Source organism: Platichthys flesus, chromosome 8, assembly GCF_949316205.1.
Source record: "Platichthys flesus chromosome 8, fPlaFle2.1, whole genome shotgun sequence".
NCBI lineage: Eukaryota > Metazoa > Chordata > Actinopteri > Pleuronectiformes > Pleuronectidae > Platichthys > Platichthys flesus.
In genome coordinates this window covers 13,395,504-13,416,726 of record NC_084952.1, presented here as the reverse complement: position 1 = coordinate 13,416,726, position 21,223 = coordinate 13,395,504, and the positions used below count along the sequence as shown (strand labels likewise).

At 41.8% G+C, this 21,223-nt stretch overlaps 1 protein-coding gene across 3 annotated transcripts in view; it reads right to left on the bottom strand.

Moving 5' to 3' along the window:
* mid2 (midline 2) overlaps positions 1 to 21,223 on the bottom strand; it is a 112,181-nt gene that overhangs the window by 11,103 nt on the left and 79,855 nt on the right. For all 3 annotated transcript variants that reach the window (XM_062394125.1, XM_062394124.1, XM_062394126.1), the window contains 4 exons: positions 16,930 to 17,078; positions 15,370 to 15,497; positions 15,065 to 15,208; positions 10,005 to 10,166 (listed from right to left, as the gene is read on the bottom strand). In XM_062394125.1, coding sequence (XP_062250109.1) covers positions 10,005 to 10,166; positions 15,065 to 15,208; positions 15,370 to 15,497; positions 16,930 to 17,078 — 583 coding nt within the window. The remainder of the gene's footprint in view (positions 1 to 10,004; positions 10,167 to 15,064; positions 15,209 to 15,369; positions 15,498 to 16,929; positions 17,079 to 21,223) is intronic.

The following is a 21,223-nucleotide window of genomic DNA, read 5'->3' as shown; positions in this document are numbered from 1 at the left end:
TTTCTCTACTCCCATTACTCCTTTTCCTCTCTCATCTCCTCCTCCCTTGTGTCCTCCCCACCTCCCGCGGTTTACTTTAGGGGCTGCATGGTAGCTTGAGGCCTGTCATCACAGATGCATTCTGAGCAAATATTGTTGCAGGTCCTTCAGCAGGAAGTAAAGAGGTGCATATCCCTGGGGCACCTTGACATGTGATATTTTCAGCTTGGATTTTAACTGCTTACCGGATGTAAGGACTTGGATCGGAGAAACACACACACACAAACACACACTGCACACAGACCACACACACACACACTGCACACAGAGTGCACAGACTCTCTGGGGGCAGCTGCCGCCTCCCTGCTTTGTACAAGCAATATGGACACCCAGAGTAGTTTACCAACAGAATGACGAACATCACAAAGTCCACAGTCCAGTGTTTGACTGCCAGCTCGGTAGCGGCTGAGAGGAAGGCCAGTGTGCATTCAGATTAGCTTTTGTTTTGACACAAACAATTTGCTCACTCTAAATAGAGTCTGTCTTCACACTCACAATAAAGAGCCGCTGTGTGAGGACGTATCTGAGACTGGATTTGTGTTGTTGCTACTCCTAACTCATACCATCCTGAAGCTTTGTACTACAAGAACCACAAAAGTGGAGGTTGATGTTTTGAGGCTTTACATTGTGGAAGAGGGGAAAATGTTAAACTAGGAGGATGGAATCTGGAGCTTTTGGAAGTAAACTATCAATCCACAAAAGTTGAATTTCACTTCTCAGGGTGTGAAGAGAATGTGGGGAACTTTAAGGGTTAACCAGAGATGGATCATTTAGCAAATGTAAGGTCCCTTTTTGAAAATCATCACACTTCCGCCCCATTTAAAATCTGGATCTCCATCAAGATTCATGATTTATTCTCTGATAAATCAAGAAAATGTTAGAAAACCTCAATGTTAAGGGACCACTCTGCTGGGTCAGAGTGGTCTGACCCAGCAGAAGAACACTGTTAAACTTCTGCACTGATCTGTGAACATAAAGCTGGCGATACTTATTCTAAATTTGAGCCTTTTACTTTTTCCTGAATTCAGAAACTGCTTTCCTCTTCCTCTGCTACTTGGTTTCTTGTTGGTGGGAATTCATTACGGAGACAGACGGCCAATTAAAATGCATAAACAGGCCACAGTCTAATAAAAGCTGTCGAGATTCATGTGCTTTCTTGTTCTGTCGGCCGCCACTCTCATAAGTTGTGACCAAACTCATGCAACCTTAATTCAATTTCACGCTTGTGAATGCATAAAAACATGGTAAAATATAATGATTACTATGTTGTAAGCCAGAAGAAGCGGCTCTATCTTTTGAATGTTAAAATGACTAGATCCACGCTCAGGCTTTGAATAAATTAGACAAGCTTCATTATTTTTGGTTTCCCTTTAAATTTGCTTATAGGAATTTATCTATGATCATTTCAAAATAATAAAAAAAGGCTGGAAATGTGAGACAAATGTGTAAATCCTGCAAACTGTGGCCCAGAAGAATCTTAACATTGAGAACAAATTAGAATATCTCCCCTGATGTTGTCTGCATCCATCAACCAGTGCAGTCAAAGCCCTTCCAGATATTACTCACATGTTGCATTAACAATAATAAGGTCGTTGAACCCGTGACCTTTGGCCACTGATATCTTATCAGTTGATCTTTGAGTCCACACGACTAGATATCATGTTCAAAAGGACAAAATATGTTTTCTGAGGCCACAGTGAACTTTACATTTGACCCCCTTCCAATCTAATCAGTTCACCCGTTAGTCCAAATATTAATGTGTGCCATATTTGGAAAGATCCTTTTGAGGCGTTCTTAAAGGTATAGATTTACAGAAACATTTTCTATTCACTCAACAGAGTTGCAGCCAAATCCAAAACATTTGAAGTAAATGGTGACAACTTCTTCCAACTAAAAAAAACAACAGCCAAGCTGCTCCTGTTGAGTCATCCAAGTGTCCGTGAGCCGCAATATTAGAATTTGTTTTGAAACGGCGTCATTAACACCATGTTTTTAGCCCCAATTGTCCTCTGGTATCCTCCTCTGAAGCCATGTTCATTTTTGCAGTGCGTGGTAGCATAACCAGTTCCAGCAGTTACTTCTACTGTATTTAATTTGGCTGCAACACTGTTTACCCCTGAAACTCGAGAAGAGATTGCTAGACTCAAAGACTTCATCCACCCCTCATCGGCATAGTGCTGAGTAGATAATGAGTGCATTTTCATTTTTCGGTGAACTATCCCTTTACCAAAACACTTTCACAAGGCAACAAGGGTTTTTCGAGGCCACAGAGACAGTGACCTTTAACCTTTAACCACCAAATTCTATTCAGTTCATCTCTAAGTCCAACTGAAAGTTGTTACAAAATTCAAAGGAATTCCCTGAAGGAGTTCCTAAGATATCGTGACAGTTGGACGGACGTACTTGAACTTCATCGACTTTTAAAAGTACTGACCTGAATGTTATTTGGGCCACCTGTGTACATCGCTGAGGCCTGGACTGGATTAATGTCTCAAATGCAATGGATTGAGGGCACTCATGTCTGCAGACACTCCTACCTGCAAAGAGCTATTTGGTGTCTTTCATTCGCTCAACACTTTCCCCTCTCTCACGTTCAATCTGTCACTCTTCATCCACTTTCATTCCCTTGCTCTCTCCGTCTCCTTGTAGGTTTCCTCTTTCACTTTAGACCACAGTCGTGTAGGAACCCGGCCACAGTTCATTCTAACGTAAATGCACAAGTGTGGTCATAGCAACAAAAGGTCCGAAAAACATACGCACGCACGCACACTCACCCATCATCATACTTAATTCATACGCGTTTCAGGAAGCTGTGAGTTACTTTACATGTTAGCTGTGAGCATCTACCAGCACGGTGATACCTCCATATACTACAGCATTAACACCACTGTTCACTCTGAGCCACTCTGGGTTCAGTGAGTGGTTTCACTGGAGTGACCTAAAAAGCCTGTGAAAGGTGGAAGACTTCACAACATGCTTTTAAATATTGGCTCAATCAAGCCAACGGAAAAGGCACAAGATGGTTCTGTGGTGGATGTGTGAAGTGCTCCGGCAATTAAACATAACAGTCTTACGACCCTGTCACGCCCAGGGTGCACTTTCTATACAGATATAAATACAGATGAAAAATACAATTAATACTGCAGAACCAAGAATACTGTCCTTTTCTTCTTTATAGTCAAACTCTACGCTACCACTTGCATTCCCTTCAATGCAACTCGACAGCCGAGAGTGGAGTTGGTGATTCACACGTGTTATGCTGATAGTGGTGAATGTAACCTCGAGCTGCTAGCCTCGAGCAGTGATGAGGCGCATGCTGCAGAGGTCTTGTAAGCCCACTTCTCTCTAACTCTGTATTTCATACTCAGCCCCAGCCAACGCTGACTCAAGTGACACAGCCTGAGGCAATTGATCATATTTTGTGCATCGCCCCACTGGAGCCACAAAAGGCTTTTTAGTTGACCTGTAAACAGGCTTCTATGTGGAATTAGGGGAGGTCCTGATGAAGCCTATTGTACATTAATTACAAATCTTCATTTGCTATTAGAGAACATGTTAAAAAAGAAATATTATGCTCATATTCTGGTTCATAATGTAAATTTGGGTTACTCCCTGTAAATATGGACATTCTCAAATGTTCAGAAAACACATCACTTTCCTAAAAATGTCCATTGCTGCAGCTCCTCTTTCAGCCTGTGTCTGAAACACATGGATTTAGCTCCTGTCTCTTTAAGCCTGGCTTTGTTAAGGTACGTGCAAGACTAGCCACAAAGCGCGTATTATGCAAATGTGGGGCATTGTGATGTCACATGACAGGACTGTTCGGACTACTGACGTGAGTATCCCTAAGTGTTTTCTGAGGGGGACTTTGGGAACACATTAGAGAAATACATCTCCTTTAACGTATGAAGAATAAAAACAGCTTCAGACACAGGTTATTTATAATGTCGTCATCACTAAACCTTGTTCCTGCTTCCCCAAGCTCTTGCTCTCTGTAAGACAAACACAAACATGTATACAAAGTGTCATTTTGTGTAGATCTATTGGGGATTACAATGAGCATGACCGGCCTTTCCCCACCATGAGGCCCAATGTTTGTGACATCTTGAGATGAAAAGCTTTATCTCGGGGACGAACTGACAGATGGCAGAAAAGAGTGAAGGGAGGGCATATGCCATAGCCGGGGGTAACAGAGGACAACGTGCCAAGAGGAGGGTTAAAGAGGGACAGAGTGGAGGAGCCTGGAGAGTTTGAGGTCACACCATGATTCTGTGCAAGAGAACAGACTTTAACGATGCCTTCAGAAGTACAGGAGCAACTTACAGCAATTTACTAACCTGAGTTTGCTTTAGCGGAACCACACTTTCACGGTTTACCCCTGTCAAATGTGTTTTATATATACAGTGCTCTATTTTGGGAGTTTCTCTTTTGAACAGACACAGTTGTGATGTCTTGACTTTTTAGTATTTGTGTAAGTTGCCATTGTGTTCTTTGCTTTGCAAGCCTCTGCATGAAATATGATGAGCTTAGGCTAAAAGCCCCCAGAGCCTCTCATCTTAAAAGATGCGACAGCTAAACCCTCCAATCAAGCCACAGACAAAAAAGAGAGACTTCAAGTGACTTCAAGAACTCGGGTTCTCGGCTCAGAGGCTTGATGCTCGAGCTCAGCAGCAGCAGAATCTACGGAGAACCACAATAAGCCTGTCAAAGAGTGGTATTTGTGATCATTTTTTGTTGTGACCCATTTTAATCCAAAAAACACTGCACCAGAACTTAAGAGTGAGGAACTTGAATCTGAATACCAATTCCTCAGAGAGAAAGAGGGAGGAGAGAGTGGGAGAGAAGAGATGGAAAGAGGGACAAAGACGTGTGACAGAGTCGTGCATGAACTCACATGGTGCAGGTGCCATAATGAAAACCAAAAAAAGCTCCATCATGGGAGTGTTTTTGTTTTGTTGACGGCTTGTCTCGATCACTGCAGCAGCGGGAAAATGTTAGTTGCCAATCAGAGGCTGAAAATCTCAACCAAACTTGACTGTGGGTGGACAAGCTTCTCCCCCTGACAACAGGGAGAAGAGGAGGAGGACTGACAGCGAGTCGGAGTGGGACGGTCCAAATTAAACAACATTATACATCTTTATACAATACTAAATTTCACTCCCAATCAGTAAAGTATTTATCTTTGTTAGCAAGTACTGGACATGAAACTTCAAAGTATGGAGGGTAAAAAGTGAAGGATGGATATGTATTGATACTAAAAATAGAACATTCATTCTAAGTTTTTAAAGGAAAGTTTTCTTGTCTGGTATTTGACAGATTGTTGATGTAGACTTTATCGACTCCTACTGGCTCAGCACGCTGGTTTGAGCACTTGCAGTTGTTTGTGTGTTTTCGTCTGGAGTGAGATTATTTGTCAAACAAAGGTCATGTGGAAAGAGACTTTTGAAAACTGAGTGGAAAATATCCGTAGTTTCATCTTTCAACTACATCTCACACTGTAAAACCTGGTAAAATGTTACTTTTGGTCTGATTTGGTGAATTTTTTAATGTAAATTCTAAATTTGAGATACATTTTTTGGAGAGGGTACAATAAGGAAGAAAATATAATTGTCTTGAATACACTTTAATCCTTTCTCCACTCTTATCTTTCTCTATTTGCTTTTGCACATAAATATATTTATTTTATGTAAGTCTGATAAAGAAAACATGCTTTCCCTTCCAAGAAATTGCTTTATTTTAACTCCTTTTTTAGGAAATGTGGCAAAACTGGCTGAATAATAATGTATAACTGCTTTATATCGACTGTCGGATTGTGATATGATTCTATGCACAGCAAGACATGCCCCTACTACTTACTACTTGTAATGCCAAATTCTGAAAGAGTCAGAAAAAGGCAGAACTTGGCAGAAGTGAGACTGATGATGAAAACACCTACAATAACTCATCATTTGTCCGTATCAAGGGAGGACATAATAAATGGAACTGCTTCTGGCTGCCATTTATATTGAACCCAGTGGGACAGCAGTGAGTCCTGTGTGTCTGTGAACTGTCGGCTGCAGATACCCTGCACTTCACCTCTAAATGCTCCTCGGCTACATGTCGTGCCCACATCACGCTGAGCCACTAATCCACTCTGATGCCATAGAAAAAGAGTTAAAGAACTGACATGCTCCATGTCCCACAGGCAGTCTGTGTGTCAAAGATTTTGATTGTGTGTGTGGGTGTGTGTGTGTGTTTAAAGCACCAGATGGCAGCTCCACATGCAGGACAGGTGTACTGGTGAAGAGAGGGCAGAGCACTCTTTACACCCCCCCCCTCCCATTCACTAACTAAATGCCTCTATCTTCTATATATGTATTTCTATGTAATAACTCCTGAAATCTCTGTGTGTCTTTGTTTGTGGCTCGCACAGCTCAAGAACCATTCATCTCATCTGATTCACAATTGGCATTTATTGTGCCCAAGGAAGTGCATTGTCAAATTTAGGGCGATTTGTACATGCAGGCTTCTCTTTCACAGTATTAGAAAAGAAAACCGCAACCAGCATCACCGCAGGCCAAACAAACAGCCTCTTCCAGACAGGCAGGTTTAGAACTGACACTGCACGAGATCAGTTAAATAGAAACATGATAATATGAGCAAAATGGGGACAAAATGCAAAGTACGCATTTGTTTCGTCTCAGCGGGCAGACCAACTTTCTGCTTTTGAATGAGCTGAGAAGAGATCATTCTCACCACATCAACTCCCTTTCACAAGAAAGTTCCCAGACTCTAAGCAAATGACTTCCCATAAAGTCTTGAGCACATCAGCAGCTATAACTATTGAATATAGCTGCTTTAAGCGACACAGATTAAAGGCAATATAGGTTATAGTCAGCTGAGAATTGGCAAAAGTTTCTCTCATACTTAAAAAGCCACAAAAAAAACAAACTTAAATAGACTTATTTTCATTTTCATTTCTAATGAGTCCAGATTGTATTGTTAGATTAGTTGTATAGTACCGTCTCACTTTTTGTAAGCTTACGGTTTCTTTTTTTCCTATGCTTGGTTTTTGAAGTCTTGAAGCTGCTGATTATTTCAGTTTGGATGAGGACACGTGTAATTCCACAGAAATACATTTAAGTATGTGATAAATAGGCTTCATACTGGGACCCCCTGGTGTGTGTGGGCCTCAGTTCCCTTGTCTCACATCTGCTTAGAAGTGTATTTCTTTTCATTCAGTTCAGATTCACTGGAGCGCTCCCCCTCTCACAGTCCGTTTAGTATTTGTGCGCAGTGACTGAGAGGGAGAGCGATCATCCTTTTTACTTGTGCAGTTTTCCACCAACCTACTCTAGCCAGCAGAGTGTATCCAGATTACTGTTAATCCTAAATGCCACAGCCAGGCTCCTGACAGCCGCTACGAGGTGCTGACATATCAACTCCGGTTTAGCCTCGCTGCTGCAATTTAAGGCTGATTTAAAATTCTATGGAGCTTCCTTCAGGCACATCCTAAATTAGGCAGAGGAGGGTGATCCGACTTTATACATGTGACTTTCAACTCTTCTAAAAGGCACATTCAAAATCATTACTTGAACTAGGATCTCTTTGTAATGTTACACAACCGTGCCTTGGTGCTGTTCTTTTTTTTTAACCAGTGCTGAGGAGGCTATGTTTTCAGCCCTGTCTGTTGATGTATTCTGTTTTTGGGGTGGATCCACATTTGTTACCCCAACATTTTACTTGAATTCTGCGAGAATAATGAATGGTTCTTTATGAAAAAATACAAAATCGGGCGCATTTTGAGAAATAATATCAATAAGTAGAATTTGGTGCAGCTTGATTGAATTCAAGGAGACTGTTGGGCCTTGGTGGTGTGTTTTCTATGTTTGCATTGTATTGGGTTTACTGTAACCCATAAAACCCGACCTGCATAAAGGCATTTACACAGTTTCTCAGTTTATCTGCTGACATTTTGCCCCCTGTCACTTTGTCGTGTGTGTTCATTGAGACAGGGAGGCACAAAAAATATAAATACAGTTCAAAGCCATGAGGAAAAGATTCTGCAGCAAAAAACAACTTTAGGGAAAAAAAGGGAAGGAGAGAAGCAGAGACTGAGAAGGTAGCGGATGTGTCAATTAAACATAATCTCCTCCGAGTGCAGGAAAAATACTGCATTCACCTAGTTAGAGAGAGAACTACAGCGTGTGCCATGAACGAGGAAAGTCAGAGTACTGAAGATGTCAAAGACACAGTTTCCTCTGTGTTTAGAATCTCACTGCTGAACAAGGAACACTGTAACTGAGCTGAGTAACAGTCGAGGTGCACAGTCAACCAAAGCACATGCAGAGGAGAAGCAAAGGAGATGTCATGCAGCCTATTAACATTCTCCACTTGCTGTGCTTGTGCTACATGGTGCTTTATGTGGTACCATTGAGTCTGAAAGGGAAGCTTTAGCCGAACTAAACACAGGCTGAAATGTGGAGAGGAAAATAAAGAAAAAGAAGAAGCTCTCTGCTGTTCACTGAATACCTAACTTCACCCTCTGGGGTCCAAGGGCATTTTCCCAATTAATACATTAGCATTAAAATTGCCTTTCACTGACAGTACAATATCAGCTTTGTCAATGCAGAGGCTCAAATTTGATCTAGAGCATTTCATAAATAGTAAATCTGGTGCTATAGCAGAAATTCTTCAGATCTCATGTGAATATATATCTTTAGTCATGTCGATGAATTGTTATGAGTTTACCAAAGTCCTAGATTCACAACAATATTCATATATGTATATATATATATATATATATGAAGAATAGCAGAAAAATGTATATACTATATTTACCATTAAAATAGATGTTTCTACGCAGCATGAGCTGAACTAATCCCACGAAATGACATGCCTAGTTTGAAATTTAGAAGTACTCTGACAAGCCTACAGGGTAAAACTGAATAATTGATAGGAGATATTTTTTAATACGCGTGCAGCATGATACCTTAAACAACCTGAGCTGAACAATATGCTTCCAGCAGTTGGGACCAGATTCAGCCTCAGTCCAGTGTAACTCAGACTGCATTGTGTTACCTCTACAGTCAGCAAGTCTCGAGCAGACTTGAGACTTAACCCTCTAAACTTGTTGATGGCCCCTTTTTTTTCTCCCTTGGAATAGTCTCAAATGTGACTTACTGGAGGAAATCTTGTCGCACCAATTTCTCCATGTGATTTATTTCAGAAAAATATGAAAAACATATCAGACTATGTAAAAATGTACCAGTTTGTCTCCTGATCTGCAGAAGAGCAAACTTTGAGCAACACAACTTTCCTCTGGGTGTAAATTAAACTATAGATATAGCTCAACTGAAATCAGTCATACCGGTGTCTCATGCTGTGACCACAGTCGTGCACAGCAATTGCCTGTGAACTCCGTCTTTGACAAGAAAGTTGATCCACATTCTTTATTCTAGATGATGCAACTGATTCAATGCATCAGTCACACGATGATGACATCCCTCCTTCAGGGAACATGATGAAATAGAAATGGGTCAGAGAGATTTGCTCCCAAAGAAAAACATCGCCTTAGATACTTTAAGACTAAAATCATTCAGCGAAACTCTCATGGAAAACTTAATTCAATGTGTTCTTCAGGAGGTTTTTTGGGACTTCACTGTTATTGACAGTACAGTTCAAGTGTGGAATGGGGAGAGAGAATCGGGAAGACATGCAGCAACCGGTTCGGAACAGAACCGCACCCGCTGCAAGAGAAACAGAGTTGAAAACAATCCCATTTAAGAAACTACATTAAATGTAATTGCACTACAGTTGTAACTCAAAGTTCCTGCTTTCATATATTCTTGGCTGCAGTCCGTAGAGAAGACGTAACGATCTGATTCGGAACCAGTAGAAATGCATTTATGTTATTTTACTAAAAAAAAATCAGAACAAGACTTGTTATTATGCATTGATAAGCAGGGAGAGGTGTCCTCACTTACTGTTGGTTTTGAGGCGTGCCGGCTCACTGTTGCGACTTCCTGCCTGGTTGATGGCCTTCACAAAGAAGATGTACCGGGTGCCGCTCTGCAAGCCGTGCACCGTGTAGTGGTTCTGCTTGATGTTCGGTACGATCATCCAGCTGTCGGCCGAGTTGTACAAACCTGGCAGACACACACACAAACACACACACACATGAATAACCATGTCCCGTTGATCCTCTCGAGATAAGCAGAGCTCCAGTGTTTCCTGAGGAGAATTTTTTTCAGCTTTGTTTAACACAGTGAAAACAGTTCTCACCAGCCCGAGCAGTGTCTTATTTCTTTCTCTAAATCTGACGTGACTCATCACACAGTTAGAAACAGTGACGTGTTCCTACCCACACGTCCCATCACCTCTTCATCAGGTTTATCATGGCATGCTCTCCTTACTGTGTGTTAACTAAGCCGAGCCCATTACCCATTAAGAACGAGGAACTTTTACTAAGTGCGTTTCTTTCTTGAGTGCCTGAGGGTGAAAGAGTATGATAGCCTTCAATGTTCATGTGTACGAAAACTTGGGCAATACGGACGCCCCCCAGCTGGTGAGCGCTTTGATTCAAAGCCCCATGCGGTGGAGGGTTAGTGAGGGTTGGGTTGGCTCTGCAGTCACCTGCCTCTAAACACTGTCTTTTCGGTCTCTCAGCTGCAGCAGGTTGTGAAGGATGAGAAGGAAATCTCAGCTCAGGCCTGAGGAGAGGATTGTCAACAGTGAGGTGCTCCTTTGGCCTCAAGTCTTTATTGTTATTGTGAAATAACACAATTTATACAGTTTCACCTTAACTGACCCAAAACTACTATGTTAGATTTTCTTCATTTTGTAATATGAAATGTAGTTCCCCTGATTTTAAAGCTGAAATAAACAACTCAAAATAAAATGTGAGAAGTTTGTGTTAAGGTTGAGTTGTTTTGTGAAGAACTTATTTGAATCAGATATAGCAATTGAAAAAAATACAACAGCAAGCTCTTCGGTTTGGTATCCTTTTGCGGGTTTTCGGATTGGCTTTTATATTGCAATGGCCAATCAGAAATGGAAATTTAACAAACTAACAGTTGAAAGTAAAATAGAAATATAATTAAGGTCGAAACGGTTAACAAATTTGCATATAAAAAAAAACGAAATAAACCCTAATAACAGTTTCAGTGCCTAATACAAAATGCTCCAGCGTCAGGGCCATGGACACCCACATCCTTCTGCTTTCAAATATATCCATTTATCGCCGGCTGCTTCCTTTTTTCAAGTTTGTTGTCTTCTTCACTTTATACTGAATCGTTTTCCCACATTATCTGTGCGTCACGATGTCAGAATCCTTTCCTGTGAAGTACAGCCACAGTAAATGACCATGTAGCTTCAGGTCGACCTGAGTTGGTGTTTTGCAGAGATCTATACAGGAGAGTTGATGAGAACTTGTAAATATTTCTTAGCTTATCCTGACCTTTGGCAACAACAGGATGTGCCAACAGGAAAAAATGTTTTATGAACAAACATTTGCGAGGCGGTGCTAAAAGGAGCCACTGTCCACCAGGCTTAAATACATTTTCTTTAACCCACCTGAACAATTTCCCAGTGCAATCCAGTGAACCCTTGCCAAGGCCTCGTGTTAAGCAGCGCTACAGCCGAGGATAATGTTGGTAGAGTTTAGAACAGAATAACAATCCCTTCTTATAGTCTCATCTCGCCCTCCCCAGTGCAGAACTGCAGGGAAATACAAATCTTGAAAGAGACAGAGCTCTCAGGGCCATGCCTGATGTCATGTCCCTTCTGGTGAGGATGCGCCGTGAATTATTGAGCAAGATGGTAACAGCATGCATAAGTAAAAGCCGAGAGTCTGCTTGTAAATATAAATACTTCACGGGACGCAAATAAGGCCTTTAAAAGTGAGGCGGCTTTAAGAATGAATGAGGGGAAGGGACTCTTGTAGTGAGAGTGAAGGCTGCGTCTTCACATATCTGTCGAGCTTTCCAAGAGCTCCACGCAGACAAAGAGAAGTGAGGAGAAGACTTATTTATTCCTTTAAGATGAGAGAGAGAAAAAAGGGAGGGAGTTTAAAAGGGCTTTTTTTAAAACACATTTTAAAATGATGGCCAGCAGATTTACCAGAATCTTCACGCTGTTATATGGGATAAAGTGATATGGTTGCTCTACTGGGACAGCTGTCCCACGTTGTTAAGGAAATTATGCCTCCCACCTGTCGTTTTAGGCGCATCCGGTTAAAACCAGGGAGGTTACGATGTTCTGTGGGCCTTTAAAAAAGACGATACAACAAGAGACGAGGCAGGAGGACTTTGCGCTGTTCCACTTTAAAGCCTTTTGATCTCCATAGCACCTCTGCGTTTCTGCTGAACTGAATTAGGTCAGCACACAGCAGTGCTCCATCACTACTTCTGCAACTGAGAAGGGGATTTCTGACGCCAGCAGTGCTGCTTTACAGACCGCTGTGACTTCAAAGTGTGCGTGAGGAGCGCCACTGGAAAAAATGTGCTAAACAAGAGAGGACACACGTCAGCTGATGTCTTGTATCCAGACATCAAGTGCGTGTTTGTGCATGTACAGTGTATGTATGTGTGTGTGTGTTTGTGCGTCAAATAAGAAGGGAGTAGAAACACAATGTATCTTGGGATTGGATGAGGGTTTCTCTTTGATGATGCAATATGGAGCTAATGGTGACAGTGTGCGTTTGTGTGCACGTGTTGTTACATGAGTATGTTTTGCACGTGTGTGCATTCTGCTCCTCTTTTCATTTCTTAAGGAGGAACATTATGTTTCTGCAACGAGTTCAAACTTAGTGCTCAGTACTCGATCAAACATCGCTTCAGAGTTTGTTCCTGCTGATAATTTGACAGACGCCCTGTTGAGATACAGAGTGAATGAGGTTTAACCGAACACTGGTCCTTCCTCAAACCCACTGTGATACCTGTGATAATCATGTTATTTCTACGCCACAGGCTACTGGTTATGAATACACATAACAGAGGGATAAGAGCTGCAGTCAGTAGGCAGGTAGTTCTAGTTACCTCCAAGAAAAAAGGACAAAAAGATTGATATCATCTGTTATTCAGCCATTAATAGCCATTGGGAGAGGTCGTGGTCTAGTGGCAGAAACTCAGACTATGGGCAGAGAAGGTCTCTGGTTCGTCTCTGGTTCGACTCCACGGAGAGACAACAAAAGACGAACCTGGATTGATCTGTCCAAAAATCCAAGATTCTCCCTACCCTGTCTAGTGCCCCTGAGCAAGGCACCTTACTCCCCCAACATCTGCTCCCTGAGCGCCGTACATGGTCGCTCACTGCTCTGTGTGTCCTTCACCAGATGGGTCAAAAGCAGAGATTAAATTTCCCTACCTGCATGAGTGTGCCTTTGGATAGACGTTATTGCATTTCTTAACATGGTTCAGATGAGAGGATGATACTATTCTCATGTATGTGTGCTGAATGAAAGCTATGTTGCCAAAGGATGGTTAGCTTAGCTTAGCATTATGTCCGGAAACAGAGGCTGTCATACATAAGAACAGAATACACACCTATCCGCCCTGGTAAAAACTCAATAGATAACATATATTATATCTTGTTTGGGCAAATAATTACATATATATATAAATACTCATGCAATCATAGTTAATCATATGAAAGTGGACAAGCATTGCTAAAAAAAGTTAAACTTGCTCTTGGTCAAATCTGAGTCAGCAAAAAGGCTGCACGTCATTTACGACCCTCATTACCCCTTAGTGTTGCGTTATTGATGAACACATTAGGATGTAGCATTTAATTATCAGGTCTATAAACAAAGAGTGATTACATCAGCATTATCGCTGACATTAAAGCACAATTTTAAGAGCGTGTAAATCAAAACTGAAGGCCAAAGTAGAAAACACCTACTGTTTCCTCTCTAAATGAATTAATTAACAATTACACTCAGCTACTCCGTTTTAATTTCCCTCTTGTTTTCTCTGTGCAGGGATCGAGATCTTACAATACAAGATGACGCTCTACAATGTGTGTGTGATGCAGAGGATAGAAGGTGGATGATAAATAACATGTGACTACAAACTGTAAAATAAGTGGCAGACGGGTCACAGCCAAAGACCCCCTGCAGCTTGCAGAGGGCCACCGGTAACAGCTTCACAATAACAGTGCAGCCATCTTTACTTTATGTTGTATTTGGCTTTTCTGACGCTGCTCACATTTCTCTGTGGTAATCGGTTTACTTGCTGGTTCTCTTTCCTGCCGCTGTGCTTGGATGCTCCTGCAGGGGTAGGGTTCACCAGACCCCGCAACCCCCATTCCCCTCCTCATGGGAGGGCCGAGGCCGAGGACGAGGGAGGCAGACGGAGCCCGGGATTGCGCTCAAGTGGGAGCGTTTAGCCACTTGGAATGTTTTTCGAGAAATGCAATGGTAAAAACTCAAGTGGTGCTGCGAGCTAAATGGGTTCTCTCTTTGTCAGTTTCCCCTGTGAGTCTCCGAGGACTCTGTGGCAGCACGCGGCTGAATATCTGAGTCGCTCGGGCTCACAGCTGAAATGTATCCTGATGTTTCAAATGGATGGGGCACTTGAGTTGCATGGTAAGATGGGGAAATGTCAGGCTATGCAGAGAGGAAGAGAGGAGATGAGGAAAAGGATCAACGGGGGGGAGCGGGGGTGTGTGTGTGTGTGTCCGATTCTGTACATTAATCCTGTCCTCCTTATGTCAGTAAGTGGTTATTTTCACCTCCCCTGTGTAACTATTATCCACTCAGATTTTCCCCTACCCTCCTCCGAAGTGCTCCCGTACCCTTCATTTAGATAGTGAGAGACATCCAGCTCTAATCGGTAAATGTTAATGTCTAAATCCTGTTCAGGAATATTACAACTTTGAATAAGGATAAAATGAACAAGGTTTAAAGTGAGAAAGACCATTGATCTGTTCTGATAATGATTATCTGATCATTTATCATCAACAGTACAGATCTTATTTTCTGTATTATCATACTTGGGTGTGTGTTTGTGTGCATGTTTGTGTGTGTGTATGTGTGTTTGTGACTCACTGATGAAATTAGTCTGTCCGGTGTAGATGGTGTACTGCAGCTCGTAGGAGGTGACACTGAACTCGTCCTCTGACGTCCAGTGAACAGTGATGGTGTCATGGGAGGCGGTGCACAGCTCGTCTCTTATGGACGGCGGGGTTGGAGCTTAACATGGAGGAAACAACAACATATTCATAGTGAGAACATAGGCTGTATATTGTCATAATTAAAATGATGGATTGAATATAGAAGCAAGAAAAGTTATGTTCCAACTTTTCAAAGTTTTCTCAATGTTGCCAGCAGCGTCATACAGACTGAACTCGTACCTGTCAGATAATCCAGTCCTTCTAAAATCTTCTTCTCTCTGGAAAAATCCAGGGCAAAGTTGTCAAAGGCCTCGTTCAGGTTGACGTCAGGGATGAGCACCTGGGAGGAAGCCGTCGCCATGGCAACCCTTTGGTAGCAGTGGGAAGGATAAGGGAGAAGAGGAGGGGCAGGAGGTGGCATGAGGAGACAAGGGGGAATTGGGGAGGAGAGAAATGAAAGAAAAGAGGGGACAATAAATCAGAATTAGTGACACTCAGAAAGACAACTGTAAAGATTAGAAAAGAGTGTCACAGTATCAAACAGAAGTGTCTGCATCCTGTACCACATTCCCACCTGGGTGTTTGTCTGTACACACATTGACACACTGACGCAGTCTTTTGCAGCTTTGTGGCAACTTGTGCCGACTTGTGCTTTGAGCATCAGGGGTTGTGTGAAGCACAGTGGCTGCACCCTGTGCTTCACACAACCACTGATGCTGGTCCTCGAGACTTTCATTCCTCATTAAGGAGAAACCTGCGAGTCAATGAACAGGCCCAGGAAGGTGCTAGACAAAAACAAAAGCTAACTCCTGGCCAAAGTAAAGGTGCTAGACCAGATACGTATTCTGCAGACAGAAGTCGAAACCTGCAGGAGCTGAGGGAGGGATGAGGGAAACTGCAGTGCTGCAGCGCTGGCCTCTTAAATGATGGATGATTTTCAACACAGGCCTGACACTGGGGATTAATACAATGTTGATTTCACTAGTCACCCTATTCTTAGATTGAATTTCCTAGAAAAAAAAAGGTTATTACACTAACCTCATTGTTGGCATTTGATTAAAAAAGCAACAACAAATCAGTGTAGTCAAATATATGAAAGAAAAGTTTTATTTTGTGTCAGGAAACGAGATTACACGACTGATTACAGAGGAGGAAAAGAGTGAAAAACTAACTCTCCTCCTGACTGCAGTTGAAATAAATGAAATCAGATTCATCCAATGGAATCAGGAGGTAGGCAGGCAGGTTCTCAGTGCACGGCAGACTTTTAATAAAAAGACGGAGGAATGCAATAATGAAGAAAGCCCCAGAGCACAGGAAGGAGGAAAGAGCCCTTGTCTGTGAGAGCATTTGTTTATGTTTTGGTTCTTCTTTTGTGGCCAAAGATTTCATCTTGTTTGTGTGAACAGATCAACAATCTGTGCAAATATGTAATTTATAAATATTAAAAAAGGCCTTCCTGAAAAACGACAAAAACGACGTGCAAATATAAAAGGGCTCTGCAAATAAACATCCTACAAATAAAAAAATATCTGTGTATACGTTAAATTAATTTAAGTAAATGAAAAGCTAAGACAAAACCCATTAGAATCGTTGATACTAGGGCTGTTGGTGTCGATTATAATTTTTTATTGTAAATAAGCTTAAAACAAACATTTGTTGCTCTAGTGACAATAAACACTGGGGTTACAGACGAAGTTCATTTCACAACTTCATTACTTGTTCTACCTCACCTGTGTGTGTGTTTGTGTGTGTGTGTGTGTGTGTTTGTCTGTGTGTGTGTGTGCACACAACATCACTCACCTTTCGGCTACATTTCTAGCGGTCTGGAGGAAGCGGGCGTGGTCGTTCTCCTTCAGGCTCTGCTCGGCTTGTGTGATGAGGGCACTGGAACGCTCCAGACACTGGCGACAGTTCGCGATCTGTTGGGCCAACTTACGCAGTTTCATCACCTGAGAGACAGACAAGTACAGTGCATGTTGAGACAGTACAGATTTACGTCCAATCGCTCAATCTGAGGCCTTAGAAGTGAGAGCGTCCACACGCCACCATGAAGGAGAACTCAGACAAAAAGCAGCTCTTTGGTGCTATAGATGTTCATCTCCTGTGGCTGAAAATAATTTTCTATTGGCTCAGGGCGACTCCCATTCACTCCACTTCCCACAATTCAAGGGTGTGCCTCAGAGATTCGTAAACCCCAAACAGAAAATAGACTGATTTCCGTGTGAGTTATTCATCATTTTGACAGTTTCTAATGCACAAATATGTGCAACACTTCCAGGAAATAAAGAGTTGCTGCCAAATCACTGTGCAGAGTCAGCAACTTTTCCCACCCTTACACCAAGATGATTCCAAGGTGAAACCAACAAGTTGTGATGTTGCAAACTATCAATAGCTGCAGTTTAATCGGTGTCAGCGAACAACAACATTAAAACACCCTGTAGCACAACAGTAAGCAGATAACAATATTTTATTCCACCGATGGAGGGAAAATAGAATAACATGTTCCTTTATATTCACCTGAGCTAAAAATGTAACACGTCACCCCATGAAGGCTCATTCCTGCTCAACTTTAGGGAGGTCCACGGAAATATCTTTAAATAAAACTCAAGAAATGGAGTCCTCTCACAGTCGCCATGTTTGCCGTCAGAAGCTCACTCCTCTGCACCGCCCTCTAGTGGATGCATTGCATAACTGTTACGCTAACGTAATGGACGCATTGAAGTATGTGACGGTTCAATCGTCTGATTGTTTTCATACAAGCAGCATAAATTGGCCTTAATGTGTTTCTCACAAATGCAAAAACTATTTGTGTCTGATGACTGTGAGAAACTCAATAATAAACCCTCTAGATTTCTTGTAGCAGCACACCCACACAAAACACTGTGACATGCACAGACACAGACAGGAAGAGACGGAGACAGGAAGACACAAAGAATGCAGCAGAGAGGACAGAGGGCTGGTTATGGGGTCAGAGTTGAAGCAGCCACATTTTCTCACTGACCTCATGACCGTGTTTCACAATAGAGGAGCAGAGGTGAATTACATAATTGTTATCTGATACAACAGCAGCAGGAACGAGCTGTACGGAGAGTTATTCATGTTCTAAACTCGTATGCGTCTGTGACTTTCTATGTGGGTTAAAAATGCTGACATAAGGTTTGCATATAAACACTTAAACTCCATGAACCTGGTGAGCAGAGTTTCAAATGTATCAGCACAGATAACTGCAGGAATAAGAATACCCTGAAGTCAAAGCAAGGAGAAGAGGATGTCCTTATTAACCTGATTCATCTTCATTGCAAACAACCATGCTGTGCACATCAAGAGGCCGGTCAGTCAGCCAGGTCAGCGATCCGACTCTCTACACACAAACACACACACAGGGTTTTGTAATTCACTCTATTTTGTCAACTGTAATATAATTTCCAACAGAGCAGAAGGAAGCCACGCTAGGCCAATTTGACATTAAAGTAATCCATTTATCTTCATTACCGCTCATATCCTGATCCCCGGATGAACTTTTGTGAAATGAAACTCTCCACAGGAAGTAAAGCAGGCTGTCTACGAGCCCCGACTCGCAACAAAAGGCACGATATCATAAATACCAGCTTGTTTTATTGAGCGCATCGCTTCAATGGTGATCAAATTAAACCTTATTGAACTTTTCAAACAGTAAAGTTGGTTCATCTTCTGAGAACAGCAAACTTCCCGAGCGCTCAGATCTCTAACCCCCAAATAAAACTTAAAAAGACCCAGAATGATGCCGACAATTACCAGTGCCCTTAAAGGATTAGTCATTTATGTTTTCAGCGATTGTACTTTTGCTCGCAGCGCTTGAATTATGCAAAAAAAAAAAAGAAAAAAAAATCAAGCACAAGAGGCTTGACATCAAAAGCTCTAAAAGAATCATAACAGCATCTAATGTGCACTCTCTGCTGCTCCTGCTCAGAAGCCTCCAGTAGACACTGGCGACTTAATGGTGTTTTCAACTGATGTCTTAGCTGCTCTTAATCTGATTCTTTTGTTGTCCTTTTGAATGATGACCACCTTGCTGACCGCACAGAGGAGAAGCCAGACAGGTTTAATGGATGGGTTATTATTTGGCATCATATCCAGCAAACAACAATTTGACAGATTATCACGCCCCCCCCCCCCTCTTAGAATAATGAACACGGTCTGTGTGTGTCTCAGGTTGTTGTCTCTGCATCTTTTAAAGCGTAACGATTTAATCAAACTTTAATATCGAAGTGCCGGACCATCAGTATTACGGTTTGTTTTTCTGTTTTCTATCAGGTAATGAAATTTGGCTGAAGCCTGTTTTCTTTTAGGCTGCATTACTTTTAACTTTGTCAAGTACAACTGCAAACTTAACCCAAAGAGTTACTAAATGATAACATAAAGGAATTATAATATATTTCTTGTAAGCATGCAGTACACTTTGAGAACAAAGAGTTTCTGCAAGCATGTCAGTTTTTTGCAAATTACAGATGGAAACCTGAAAATAAATGATCAGTGAAAACAGTTCACAGAGTCCCTCGATGTCTTTAGTGCAGAAATGAACCCTGGGAGAGAATCTGTCAGCGCGGCAAAAGGTACAGCCGTCACAGATGAGAGCGAGCGAGGAATCGACTTGATTCATCAGTCTGCTGCTAATGGCTACGCTCAGTGAGAAAGTGACCTGCCTACAGACATCTGGCTGGAGAGGAAGTCGCCAAGTTATGTTGCTTCGTCAAATGGCTCACGGAGGACGAGAAGATTGCAGTTCAAATCCATCCACTGTTTTAGTATGAAAGTTCCTATGGCACAGAGTGCAAACCCACTACAAAGAAAGTAAAAAAACAGGCCTATTTTTAAAGATTATGAATTTGCATTTTTTTTCCTGATCGTAAAAAAATCTTTTCATTGTCATATTTTGCTACATGTTCAATAGAAATCACCGGCTCATTCACTCCTCCCTACTCACTAGACAGGGACCTCTATACAGAGGACTGTATAGTGAGCGCATCAGCAAAAAAAAAAAAAAATGCTTTAAGAGACTAGTAGACATTTTCTCTGTGCCGGTAATTACGTCATTGTTGCAGGATTAACAAATACAACAGCAGAAATGTCTGCTAGTGGAAAAATGTCATAATTGCAGTTTGCTGCCGTTTGTGCTGTGATGGGCTGATAACCCATCGTCGTACAGTAAAACAGACGGCAAATTTAAACCTGCCGTGCGTCTTTATCCTCAACACAATTCAGACATTTTTGATAAGAATAAGGAGGAGGAGGATCAACAGAAAGAGAAGGCTGTGCTGCTCTGTCTCCTCGTGTCTCCCAACCATTTTTTCTTACTGTCAACATCCGGGTGTACGCAATGCATGATGGTACATTTTGCTCGGTTAGTGAAAATCTCATGATGCACTGTGAGATGTAATGAATCCACTGTATAGTGTATACAAAACGTCACTTAACATTCCGGCAGCCCTACAAATTAACTAATTCCCTAAATAGTGGACTATATAGTGATCAGTGGGTGAGTTCGGACACAGTTTAAGTCTAATTTATTTGCTTACACACAGTCTAATGATTTGTATCTCCAGCCGTTTGCCCTGGCCTCCACCTCTAAACGATTTTCCTACGTAGTGTCAAACAAATTTTGGATACAGGATTTGGATACAGCTGTCATTAAGCACACAGCCACAAGGGGTCCTTCCTCATCAGGTAAATGTAATTAAAGGTTGTTTGCCAAATGCCTAATTTGCATTTTCCACCTCTACCAGCAAAATGAAAGAAAAAAAAAAAAAAATCACATAACGGATTGTCAGAGACAGCTCTGTTTGAAAACATAACTTAACACCTGAAAAGGGGCATTTTACTTGTTAATCCTCAAGGTTCTGAAGGAGCAGTTGAAATAATTTTGAAGATGAGAATTAGAGAACAGAGAGAGGGAAAGTGGACAGGCAGTCAGATGATTTAAAAAAAATAAAAAAGTAAACACCTGCACACAGCATGCCTTGGGAATACTGTGTGTTTTGTTTGGGCAGGGAGATTAGGCATGACTGCTGGGTCTCCTTAGAGAGAGACTAAGCTTGTTAAGAGGAGGTGAGACAGA